This window comes from Lissotriton vulgaris, chromosome 4_1 (genome assembly GCF_964263255.1).
Source record: "Lissotriton vulgaris chromosome 4_1, aLisVul1.2, whole genome shotgun sequence".
NCBI lineage: Eukaryota > Metazoa > Chordata > Amphibia > Caudata > Salamandridae > Lissotriton > Lissotriton vulgaris.
The window spans coordinates 703,702,777-703,716,601 of NC_141691.1; the positions used below are offsets into that span (position 1 = coordinate 703,702,777).

The 13,825-nt window shown below is 40.6% G+C and overlaps 1 protein-coding gene across 1 annotated transcript in view; it reads right to left on the bottom strand.

Moving 5' to 3' along the window:
- Nucleotides 1-13,825, bottom strand: part of BLOC1S5 (biogenesis of lysosomal organelles complex 1 subunit 5) — a 207,398-nt gene that overhangs the window by 182,192 nt on the left and 11,381 nt on the right. The window contains exon 2 of the mRNA XM_086965005.1: nt 12,859-12,941. Coding sequence (XP_086821131.1) covers nt 12,859-12,941 — 83 coding nt within the window. The remainder of the gene's footprint in view (nt 1-12,858; nt 12,942-13,825) is intronic.

Sequence of the window (13,825 nt, forward strand, 5' to 3'; positions counted from 1 at the left end):
TGGATCTCCATGGTCGGGTGTTTACCCCTCAAGGAGTTACTTTCCATATTTCCCGCCGCACTAAGTCGGATTCTTGGGTGATCTTGTACCCGGCTTTTGATAAACACACTAAATTGTGTGTGGTGCGTTGCCTCAAGGCTTACGAGAGAATGAAAGACTAATATCGCCCCCATGGCTTGAATCAGCTGCTGATAGCTCTTAGGAAACCCTTCAAGGCTGTCTCTTCTCCCGCCATAGCAAGATGGATCAGATGGGTCATGCGGGAAGCAGGCACTGATACTTCACACTTCGGTGCGCACTTAGTTAGAGAAGCCTTTTATCTTGGGGCATGCCTCGAAGATATTATCAATGCCGCTGACTGTTCATCAGACTATGTTTAAAAGGTATTATTTTAAACCAGTCGTTGAAATAGCTTCCCTGGTGGTGGACAAGCTTTGAACAAGCATATCCCTCGCCTCTGGCCCTGCCATAGAATGAAAAATGTCCTAGTAGACACAAAGGAAAGTTTCAATTCTATTAAGGACTCAGAGGCGAGGATTATTCCCGCCCAGAGTTTCCTGAGGATTCAGTCTTCACCTACCCTCGACTATAGTTCAGCACTCCGTATGGTATACGTATTCTCACAGTTCTCATTGAAAAGCATGGTCATGTTTCACATGGATTTACAGTTCAGTTGGCATTGTGTTTTTCTTATCTTCCACCTTTTTCTACTGTACTATGTTATTTGGTGAACGTTGTGGTCATTAAGTTCTGGTTCATCTTGATATCCTTTGGCTTCTTTTAGGTTCAGTCTACCAAAACGGACTAGTTAAATTCGACGACGGCTGGATGGTCGCAGTCAAGAAAGAGGAAGTATCCCAGCAGCTCCGGACTTTTCAGGACGTATACAGCTGCTGATTGGCTGACCTTTGGGACTGGCCTTTTCCGATGTTCCATGGGAAAGAGTTTTTTTCTATTAAAGTTGAATACTGCTGGTGGTGGAAAATAAAGAAAGTAGAGCATAATCCTCACCGCGGAGTCCTTAATAGAATTGAAACTTTCCTTTGTGTCTACTAGGAAATGTTTCATTTGCCTATACTACTCCACCACTAATCCACTTTGGGTTTCGGAGTAGCGTGCTACTCACTGAAAAGTGCTTCAATGCCTCATCAGGGGTAGTGAATGCTATATCAATATAATTATCTGGTATAAGGCTGTCTGGATTTGAGGACGATTTCATTGAAGATGTTGCTGAGGAGATTTGATTGCGGTTCAGGAAGTTATCCATATAAAAGTTGGAGAAAGAAGACCAGGTCAAAATGTTGTAGTAGGGTAAGAGAGTTACTGACGTAGGACCAGTGTAGTCTAGAAGTTGATCACTGATCTTGATACTTTTATCCTAGAAACATTTATCACTGTTGGCGACAAGTATTCAGAACAAAGAATCTATTGAAGGGAGTGGAAACCGATAGTGTTTGGCAGTGGCAAATTAATGACTGCTTGTAGGAGAAATTACAAAGGCAAACTATGTAAAATTGTGAGATAGAAGCAGATCTTTATGTGTGGCTGTCTGCAGGACTGAGAGACAATATCGGCTGGGTGTTTAAAAGACTGCCATCTCTTCTCAAGCTTTCCTATTTATAATTTGCTGTCATCAAAGCAGTAGAAATCTAGCGATATTGGTAGTTTGTGCTTTCATAGTTTTCTTTGATTTTGTTTCTCAATTCCTTCACAATTTCGTACTTTTTTCAGTTTTTCCTATTTTTAATTTTATTAACAATTTATAATTTTCCCGGCTACGATATTTCTTTTTTTTCTAAACTTTAAGCTATGTAGCACAGCAGCTCGCACCATTACGCAAACTTTACAAAAGAAAATTAACAAAGCCAATAGATCTTGCATAGGCAAAACCTATTGGCTTTGCCAATGCTTGTTTAAATGTTCTGCTTTTCACAAGTTCTGAAATGGCAATTATTAACTTTCTCCTAAGTAGTACGTTTTGCTTTTAATTGCGGTTTGCCTTACTTTCTTGTTTGGTTTTTGAATTCACTTGTCAGCTACTTATTTTCTTCTGAAAGATTGTTTCATATTTTAGCTTTGTCATAAAGTCTCTCAAAATCTTTGTTTTGTACTTTATTTATGTCAGGTTCTTTTATTCAGATTCTCATTTTCTTTAGGATTCTATAATCAGAAAGCCTGATTTTATCTGCCCCATATTTAACAGCTACTCTATCGACTTCCTGTCCTAAAATGTCAGAACTACACTTTGCTCTTGCAAACAAGATAACAACATGAGCTGTGTGCTATAGTAGATTCTTATTGCATTTTGCATGCAACACTAAAACATTGAAATGGAAATATTTTGACAATCTCCCAAAGGAAATGAACAGGATATATACACCAAATCTAGGAAACGGGGCTTCACCTTTGGCTTAGTCGCCATGGAGAAGACACAGCCCACCAAAAATGATAACAAATTAAGATTGCCATTACTGTAAAAGCTATTATTTTGGGTGAACATTCCTCATTGGCTTTCCGTTGTTTCTTTCGCTTTCTGTAGCTGATCCTCTATTCCCAGCCCACACATAAAAAAATAGAGGGTTTACTATGTCGGTATGATCAATGCCCCACATTTCACTATCGACAAGCCTTCAATTGAACAGCTGAGAATGACTACATAAAGATTTACTATGGGTAAGGGAGCTTGACTCCTATTTACACTGCGGAAAACACCAAGTAGATCAGTAAGCTTCAAATCATATTTGTCATCAATGTCACAGTTGACGACAATTCAATAGTCAAAGATTCTACTCTGTGATCTGATTGGCTAGGTACCACAGAATCAACTAACTTACAGCATAAAAACATGTCAAGACTGTATAACCCTAGGTACTAATGCAATTCGGTTAGACAAACATTGTTTATTCTTCCATAGGTACTTTCCTGTACTCATGCTTATCCTCTGGAGTTGAGCCAGTATCTGTGCTTACTTCCAACTTAGCAGTAACTAAGGTAATTAAACTTTTGACTGCGTTGAAAAAAGGCTATATTTGCACAACAAAAAAAAGCAGCCCGTAATATGCAGGGCATCTAAGAAAATTAGAACATTTGACCCAGAATATTAAGGAGAGCAACAAATCAGACTTACGTCTGCTACCCTGCGGTTTACCTAAGCAGTAACAAAAACTGTAAACCACAACTATTCAGTTACTATACAAAACAATAAGACTATCAATCTGCAAGATACGCAGTTGCAACCTCTTACTAGTATGGGGATTTAGTGAATAAGATGACACCAAGCAGGCCCCATGAAACTAAAGAAAAGTCATCAGGGAAAAGATCCCTCATCAGAGGAGGCAAATTAGATTAAAATTCATATTCAAGCTACGTTTTCCTCAAAAAAGTACCTACATTGAGATGGGGGCATTAGCCATAATTAGAAACGTAGAGAAACAATTTTCCACAGCGGACCAACCAAGAAAGCACCTCAAACTTCAAAAAATCCCATATAATCTTAAATCTCTTGTGCTGTTCAACCTCTGAGACCTGCTGTGGTTGGGTCCCACTGGGTTCCCAGAAAAAAGTTCGAAGACACGTGGAGGCAGCACCAAATTCAAAGTAATTTCCAAAGGCAATGAATCATATAAAAAATATATTTTTCTTTATTGATTTTTTCTTTTGAAGGTGCACAAGACAGCCAACGCGTTTCGCTCCCCAAACTTGGGAGCTTCGTCAGGGCAAGATCAAGTGAGCTGAAACCTATGTGGGTTTTTAGGTCAAATAGTATGGCTTGATAGGCGCAAAATCGATATTTTGATTTGAACGGAATCCAGTTGAACAAAGAAACTCCAAGCTTGGCGTTTTTCGCGGGGGCCGGTTCGTCTGTCACCGTAGCGTGAGACCCATTAAATTGTGCAGCTTATCAAGGACTGCTTATCTCTGTGACGCTTTTTATACTAGTCAATATGAATATGGAACACATGTGACATCTATAGGAACTTGCACACTATTGCATTCTGACTGTCATTAACTACGGCCCCCTTGACGCTCTTTGGACTTACAAGTGGAGAAATTAGTCATTTCTTCCTTTGTTTCCCTGAGCAATATCTTTGTTCAACTGGATTCCGTTCAAATCAAAATATCGATTTTGCGCCTATCAAGCCATACTATTTGACCTAAAAACCCAGATAGGTTTCAGCTCACTTGATCTTGCCCTGACGAAGCTCCCAAGTTTGGAGAGCGAAACGCGTTGGCTGTCTTGTGCACCTTCAAAAGAAAAAAATCAATAAAGAAAAATATATTTTTTATACGATTCATTGCCTTTGGAAATTACTTTGAATTTGGTGCTGCCTCCACGTGTCTTCATCATAGTTAGAAACGTGGCAGATAAAGGTGTAATCATAAAATATTGGGTTGCTTTTGTTCAGAGACAAGAGTCATGTGATGAAGTCTCTTTATTGGAAGTACTATAGCAAAAGGTCCAATTGCTTACTAGCTAGATCTGAGCTCTATACATATATTTACACATAAACATACAAATGCTCATGCAGAGATCTCTTCAGTAGAACTGAAGGTCTGAACGTGTGTACCTGCTTGAAGCCTTCCTGGTTACATATTAACATGCATTTCTTCCTGGCTTTATAAGAATCACTAGAATTACATTCCAAATATTGCTGTACTTCAATATTTAGCTTTTAGGAGGCCAGATTTCTTCACAAGGGAATTTATAGAGCTATAGAGGCAACAAGTTGGGGAATAACAGGCATTTGATTTACAGGTTTTGGACATATGCCACAATATTGAGTTCAGGATATCGACTACCACCTTACCATTAAGTAAAGTTTATTACAGAAGGGCCACTAGTGACTATAGAACCAGTTAGATCTGACTGTCCATTGAAACGCCTATTTTTTGTTTTCTTACTTACTTTGGTACAGTTCAATGAATCTGTCCAAAAGATTGCCCAGAAATGTCCATCCAATAATGGATCGGCATGGCACGTTTCAAGTATATTTGTCAAGTGGGAGTAAATAAAAATTGTGTGGGGGTGATGGTCAAAAAGGGACTTTTTAGATTTAACTTCCCATATGATCCTTTTCTTGTCGATATAGAAAAAAAGGAATTACATCAAACGAGGCATGAAGGAAGTGCCTATACAGGAAAATATAGGACGTGCTTTGCTTGTTTCGGTGTAACTTCATTCACAGCTTCATGAGATGTTAGCATTAACATAACATGTGTATTTGTAAAGGCATGTTCACCCGTAGGTATCTTGGCACTGAATAACAGATGTTTATTATTACCCAACTCAATGGTACTCATTTTATCGACCTCAGATGGATGAAAGGCTGAGTGGACCCGCCGGGATTTGAACCTGTGACCATGAGGTCAAACACAGGCCCCTTCAGTGGAAGCATTAGTCCACTGAGCCACTAGACCCGGCTAAAACAGTTTTCTGTAATCAAGAAGCAGAACAGCCCACTGGGTGGAATGACTGATAGTATAGCCTTATAGATGACAGATAAAACATTAGGAGGTTTGACTACTGACTTCTCTATAAGGAGCTGAAGCATCCCTGTTGAATGGATACGAGCCGGAAGCAGTAGCATGGGCACCTGTGACAAGACTGGGATCCAATTAACAACACTCTTTGTGATACTTTATCTGTAATGAGGTTGTGACTTTGCAAAAACATGTTTCTCGCTTTTTGTTGTTTTGTCTTTCCATAAAATATGGGGGGGGGGGGGGGGGGGGGAGTATTTCTGTATAACTCAAATTAAACTGAGCAGCAATCACGATAGAAATCTGAACCTCTCTGTATCATTTGACAGTAGTGACCATTAAATACTACTTGACATGCCCACCAAAACTGAACCTCACAAACACACATATTCCGCTAATCAGTGATGGCATACTAAATTTCTGCTACAGATTTTAAGATAGATGAACAAAGTGTGACTAAATGTATTCACTCTGCCCCCTTTACGAAAGCAAAACCTCTGGTCGTTCACACTTACCAGAACTTCGCCAGGAAAGATCAATAAGAAAGTATAAACAGGCTAGAGTCAAATAAAAATGCTGTGCAATATAAAACCCTTCTTTCAAGCTAACATCCCACCTACCACTGTCCACACAACTGTATAAGCCCACACTGAGAGGGGAAATAATTACTCACCAGCTTCATGAAAACAACTCTAACCCAACTCAAAGTCACCTTCAATGAAACAGTCTCACTTTCAGGAATCTTTACTGGCTACCTACCTACATGTATAACATTAAATATCCCAATCAATATATATAAAAACGAAAGTATGTCTGTTTTTCCTTTATGCATTACTACACCATTCATCCGATCGCCATGAAACTTTGGGAAGTTGTTGAGTACACTCCCACAAAGGTTTCTGGCAACGAAAAAAAAAAATACTTTGTTAAATATCGGCCCCCTAGCCCCCCAGTCCCCCAGGGCCCTCATATTCTTTCCAATACTGAACGTTTACAGTTTACGGAGCGACTCGCTTTTGCAATAACCATCAACAAAGTACAAGGACAATCGCTGCAAGTGTGTGGACTAGATTTGGAGAATCCGTGCTTCTCACATGGACAACTGTATGTGGCCAGCTCACGCGTCGGAAAACCTTCTGATTTATTTGTGTACGCACCAGACGGAAAAACAAAAAATAACGTGTATCCACAAGCACTCGAATAAATAAACAGAATTAAAACAACACTTTAAAATGTTTTCCATATTAAAATGAATATGTTTCAATAAAAATGACACTATGTAAATTGAATGTTATCATGACAAGTTTCCTTAAATTTCCTTTCTTCTGAGATCGCAGCAACGCGCGACGGTAAGCTAGTGTATTATAAAGCCATGCACACACAAAGCTTCTGATAAACTCTCCTTTTACTGCTGCATTGCCCGTAGCTAAGAAAAAAAGGGGTAACCCTGTGTCCCTCAGAACATGGGTATTTATGGTTTAAATGAAAAGCGGTTCTGTTGGGTCGGACCAATTATTTGTGAAAATATTCAATTAATGAGAACAAAAACAAGAACTCTCTGATACAAGTCCAACAATTTTGAGAAATAAATAAACAAACGCTCAAAAGCTTTAAGTCATGTATTAAATCAGTTGTATTAAAGGTTTTCAAACATTTGGTATCTGAATTGCAATCATTCTTGGATAACATTCAATGCTTGTAGTGACTGTCAAATAAAAAGTGACTTTCAGCGAAAGGTGCTCAGTGAATGGCGAAATATACAGTGCAATCTATGTACAAGTATATACAAGTTTCTTCATTGGCCAGATCACGCTTTTGAACCAAGGATTCCTAAAGTTCCTATCCGGATCCTGGTCTTTCTGGGCCTATGATGTTCGTCGACGTTTCGACCCTATTGCGCCCCGGTTGGTGGTCGCGACGGGTCTTTCTCAAGACAGAGGGACAGTCTAGAAAATAAGGACTGTGTATCAGAGAGAGTTCCGGTGCATGAAAGGCTTGCAACTAAGTAAAGTATTAGAAGACAGTACTCACTTATGGGACAGACCGGATAACTTCAGCCTGAGACCGGAGTGGCATTCATGCCAATCAACTCTACGGAGCAAGAACACAGTATCAGTAATCTGTGTCCTGATAGGGGATTGCTATGACAATGGAGCTAAATATGCGCTTATAGTTGGACTCAACCCAGTGAGGTGGTGCATCACTATATCATATGAGTGCCCTTTAAAAAGCCGGACAGTGCGAAGCCAAAATATGATTTAAAGCCTTACTGCCTGTGGCCGATAGCGGCGTTGGATCAAGGCATGGAAGCACGTAATTGTTGTAGAATTAAACAAAGGTGAGGAATTGTGCGCATTGTGCACCAATTACTGAGCTCAGTCAAGTGAGGTGTAGTGATCGGGACGCTAGATTAGGAAGCGCGTGCCCATTAAAAACCGGTCAGTGCAAGTGCCGATTTAAAGCACTGCATGTGGCCCATAGCGGCATATATGTGCAAATTATTTACTCGGATTGTAAGTGATCGCATTTCCCCGCCGCTCGGTGGATCAAGGCATAAATGCGTGTAATTAATGGGATTTAAGTTGCTCGGGTTGCGAGTAACTATTGAGGGGATCGCAGTGAGCGGCCGCTCGGTAGAGAGAAGCGTGCTGGGGTTTCAGGCGCTTACCTTGTTAAAAGATTACTTGCGAAGTAAACGGAGGTGCTTCGTTCCTCTCGTTTGGGGGGCCGAGTCTGACAGCGCGTAGCCCGCAAGCCGTAATGAAGGTACGGCTGTGGCGTGCACGTTGGAACGTTCGTTGCCTAGCAACGACGTGGCACCAATCACTGTATCATGCGAATTGCGTGAACAGAATGGAGATACATGTATGGCAAGCAAAGACCATCCAGAAATCGTTGTTACTAAACATTAAGTATGCATCATACAATTTACCAACGAAAATTAACAATAAAATTGCAAATTAGTTTGAATTCGACAGACAAGAACAAGAAAATTAAAATTGTTTAACATTGAAAATGCATTATAATTTAACAGCCTTAATAATGACCTTTAAGCTTGTCAAACCAGTGTGGCAAACATGATGGATACATTGGTCAAGATTAGACCTTGCCATATCGTGATGACATTGGTATTGCCGTGACCAGACGGGTAGAGCCGGCTGTTATTATTTATACTAACAATTTAAAAAAATGTTAATTAACAATGAGAATTCGACAGACTGAGCTAATCAAAAAAGTATGGCAAACATAATGAATGTGTAGGTAAGGAATAATGTCAGATCGTGATGGTATTTTCAGTGGTATTAGACATTTGTGAACTGAAAGGTGATCTATTCCCGATTGCCTGATCTAAGGGAAGGTAGGTACATGGGGTCATAACATTTCGTGAAAGACAGGCTTATGACGTACACAATAAGACGAACCCGAGGTCTCATGTTTTTGAATGGAAAATGATATTACAAGATTCGGGACAATGACACAATGAGGTTAGTCCAGGTTGGAAATACCATAGTTTACACTAGACTCATTTGTTTTGATACCTCCTCATACTCATTCAGCCCAGAGGTTACAGAGTTCAAACAATGGATCCATTTACATTCCTTCCTGCTCAGGACTGATGTTAGAGACCCACCCCTTGGGTTGGCATTTATTTTCTCAACAACCCTCCAGCGGATACTCTCTGGACTGTGGCCTTTGTTGATAAAGTGTTCCACTAGGGGAGCACCTTGTGTCTTGCACCCGACTCTACTCATGTGCTGCAGTATCCTCATTTTAACTTTTTGGGTTGTCTGCCTGATGTATGGCATGTCACAGGGGCAAAGAATTATGTAAAGGACATTTGAGGTGTTGCAGTTTGTCAATGAAGGAAGTTTATATGTTTTGTTTCCATGAGTGAGAGCCAGGCCCTCCAAGCAAAGTGGGCATGCCTTACAAGTGCCACATTTAAAGTGTCCCACAACGGGCGGAAGTCCAAGTAGATCTCGTAGATCTGGAGCTTTGGGAGGTGTCAGGTAGGCCTTGACAACATTGTCTTTCACGTTGCGTCCCCTCTTGAAGGCAAACAACGGGCTCTCCTTCATGTTCAATTCTGGTGCCACTAGATTCCAGTATTTCAACACCGTTTTTTTAATCATGTTGCTTTTTGTGTGGAAGGTGGTGACGCACACCAAATTACTGGTTGGAGGTTTCTTGTTCTTAGGATCTAGAAGTTGATCTCTTGGGCAATACCACGCCCTTTTCTTTGCACGTTTCAGCAGTCCCAAGGGGTAGCCCCTTTTGCGCAGGCGTTTGGTTAGAACTTCACATTCTTTGAAGAAATCACATCTTCTAGTACAGTTTTTCCTCATCCGCAAGTATTGTCCATAGGGCAGGTTGTCTCGTAGGTTGCGTGGGTGGTGTGAGTCATACTTAAGTAAGGTGTTTCTTTCTGTGGCTTTCATATAGAGATCACAGTAGAGCATATCATTCTACACCTGGAATGAGAGATCCAGAAATGCGATGGTGTTGCGATCATAGGTCATGGTGAATTGGATGTCCCTGCTTTTTTCATTAAGCCATTCAAAGAATTGGTTTAGTTCATCTTCAGTGCCTGTCCAGATCATAATGACGTCGTCAATATATCTCTTCCAGACAGTGATTGAATCAATGTACGGCGTATCATGTGCATATAGGAATTCCTCCTCGTAGTTGTCCATATATATATATTCGCCAAGCTGGGGGCATATGTAGCGCCCATGGCTACTCCTTTACATTGGAAGTAGAATTGCTGTTTGAAGACAAAGTAGTTCATTTTCATTGCGATTTCTAATAGGCCGATCACGAAGTCAGTCGGTATCCAATGTGGCGCTGGTCGTTTGTTGAGTGTGGAGCGGATCACCTCTATAGCCTTGTCCTGGGGTATGGAGGTATAGAGTGATGAGACATCCATTGTAACCATGAATTGGGTAGTGTTGTTATATGGTTGATTTTCTAGTAGTTGGATGATGTGCATGGAATCACGCACAAATGATTTGGTTTCAGGGACCCATGGTTGCAGAAAATAGTCTATAAACTGGTTCACTGGTTCCAGCACTGAGCCACAACCCGAATTGATGGGTCTTCCGGGCGGGTTTTCCAAACGTTTATGAACTTTTGGCAATGTGTATATTGTGGGGATGCGCGGTTCTCGGTCGATCAAAAAGTCTTTTTCAGGGATACTCAAGAATCCTTTCATGACTCCTTCCTCTGCCAGATTCTCGATGAGTGATTTTATATTTGTTGTAGGGTCCCTTGGTATCGGTTGGTAGCTTTCTCTAACCCCAAGTTGATGTTCAATCTCCATAATGTAGTCTCTGGTGTTCTGTAGTACAACCGCTCCACCTTTATCGGCTGCCTTCACTACGATAGATTGATTTTTACTCAGTTCCCGTAGTGCGGTTTTCTCCTCTTTCGTGACATTATATTTGAAGTAATGCTTCTCTTCCAAGGATACCATTACCTCTTGCATCACCACCTGTTCAAATGCCAGTATCCGCTGGCTCATGCAGTATGGTCCAGGTGTGAACGATGATGGGGGTTTAAAGGGTGTTGCTGTTGGTTTGGGCGTATATTCATTCTTCCCAAAGTAATATTTCAATCTCACCTTTCGGAAGAACTTTTGTAGTTCCAACTTCACGGTGAATGAGTCTGGTCTGCTCGTTGAGACGAAGGAAAGTCCCTTGCTTAAGACGTCTCTTTCTGCCTGTGTAATGGTCTGAGAGGTTGATGATGGGGTCAGAGAGATCCATATTGGGCGTGGGATGTCGATCCATATTTTATTTTATAGGAACTTTAGGAATCCTTGGTTCAAAAGCGTGATCTGGCCAATGAAGAAACTTGTATATACTTGTACATAGATTGCACTGTATATTTCGCCATTCACTGAGCACCTTTCACTGAAAGTCACTTTTTATTTGACAGTCACTACAAGCATTGAATGTTATCCAAGAATGATTACAATTCAGATACCAAATGTTTGAAACCTTTAATACAACTGATTTAATACATGACTTAAAGCTTTTGAGTGTTTGTTTATTTATTTCTCAAAATTGTTGGACTTGTATCAGAGAGTTCTTGTTTTTGTTCTCATTAATTGAATGTTTTCACAAATAATTGCATTGCCCGTAGCACCACCCATCTGACTGGCAATCTCCAAAAGAAGGTTGGGAAAAAAACGAGACTTCTCCATCTTTGCCCAATCTATAGGCAATGATACTTTCTACCGCACCCAAAAACAAGCATTGACAAAGCCAGTAGATTTTCCCTATGCAAGATCTTTGTTAATGTTTTTTTAAAATATTACACAGCGGTGCGAGCTGCTGTGCTACATAGCTTAACGTGTAAGAAAAAAAGCGATATTATGTGGCCAGAGCACTTCATAGAGTTTAATATTTAACTTTTGTTAATTATTTAACTTCAAGCAATGCACGAACAAATAAGATACATTTTTATTTTCCCTATACTTAATATGCAGTTTATATTCTTGAACAAATGCCCATTACAGCATGTCAAAGTGTAGCTAGCTGGAATACTGAGCATGGAGAGGAGGTGGCTATACGGCCAGGGCTGCTGACTTTGGAGCTGGGGAACCAGGTCCGAGTCTCTGCGATGGCTCAATATACCATGGTTTGGTGAAAATCACTATCTCCCAGTGCCTGTAAAAATTAGTGTGCCTTTGTGTAATGTAACTAGAGGCTGCGCTTGGCAACAGGAAGAAAAAAAATGAGAGTGACATGGGAGCCAACCAATGACAAGCAAAGGTAAGTAATGAGTGGGCTCTAAGCCCCTTTTAAGATTTTTTTTCATTACAGGAGATCTTGCAAGCATGCCTCAAGCGCCATACAGGCAAAATCCAATATAAACATAAGACTAGCACCCTCTCACAACATAGAAAGCAATGCTCTTCTCAATATATCTCCACCAACACTGAACTGTCTTCATCACGCAAGCCACAGAACAAACTACAAACATACTGTAAACGCTCTCAATTCTTTACATCTTGTTCGTTGTATACCCTTGTAATCCATAATTGTGCTCAAACATTAACCTCAAATTTATTTCAACCAATCAACATGATGAATTTTCCAACTTATTTTTGTAAAGTTTCACCTATGCCCTTTAACTTTCAAGAGGTGAAACATGCCCACACTGACTGTAAAGCACTCCTTCTGCCCCTTGGAATTAGTTGTGTGCTACATAAATAACCTGAAACAAAATAAGAAAAAGTTAGGAAGCCCATCTCCTGCATGCAACTGAGACTAAAGGCACAACACAGGGCAGGCGAATGGAATGATAAAGAAAGGGCCACCACCTGTTAATTAGTTTGAAAAGTCTCCCCAACAATTGAAAAGAGAAACTTACTTCAAATTCCTTCACAAAGTAACGTGTCTCTCCTTGAATAACTGGTCTGTGGTCCAGGAGCCTAGAATGTATTTCACCGAGATCTGCAAATGTAAAACACAGGTCTGGTTTACATGACAGAAAAAACAACAGAAAATTCCAACGTACAAGTAAAATTAGATACAGAAATGTTATTTCCTCGTCTACAAATACAATGTCACCAACAGCGAGACTCGTTATTCAACATCCACCTGATACCTCTCCACAGCTCTGAAAAACAAGTATTGGAAAAGACAATAGGTCTCGCCTTCAATTTGCCAATGCTTTCTAGTGATACTGTAGAGCATCAGCAAGATGCTGTGCAGCACAGCCAAAAGTAAGGAAGAAAAAAAGGAAAAAAGAAAAAAAAGGGGGTGGGGAGAAGCTGCAGTGACCATATAATTTTGTGGGCACATGCATGCACCAACAATGGTGTTTTCTTTTTTTTATTTACCAATCTAAGATGAATCAGTAAATTAATTTAAAAAAAGAAACATTTGTTCCAATGGTCCTTTTTTTGAATGCCGAGGTGGTGGCAATAATTTCATGTCTAGTGTCCAAAGACAATGGCCTTGTGGGCAATTGAGGACAGAGTGGGTGGTGCAACAAGGGGGAAAGCAGCGCATGGGGCAGGAGAGAAAGAGACACAAGATAGCAACAAAAACCTCAGGGAAGCTGGGAGTCTGGCAGGGTGGTGAAGTACCTGAGAGAGCTTGTAACATGACAAAGTCAGCAACACAGACCACAGGAGGAGGGCTGCTGGTGGGCTGAAAAAGCACTCGAGAGAGAGAGATGGTAAATAAATCGACGCTCATGGACTGCTTACGCACAAAGAAAAAAGTAGTTCCCTAAAGTGAGCAGTGGAAGGATAGAAGTAAGCCAATCAGAGAGATGCTCCAGGGAAGGGACACACACAAGAAGGCACGCTAGGACAAGGAAAGCCATAGAT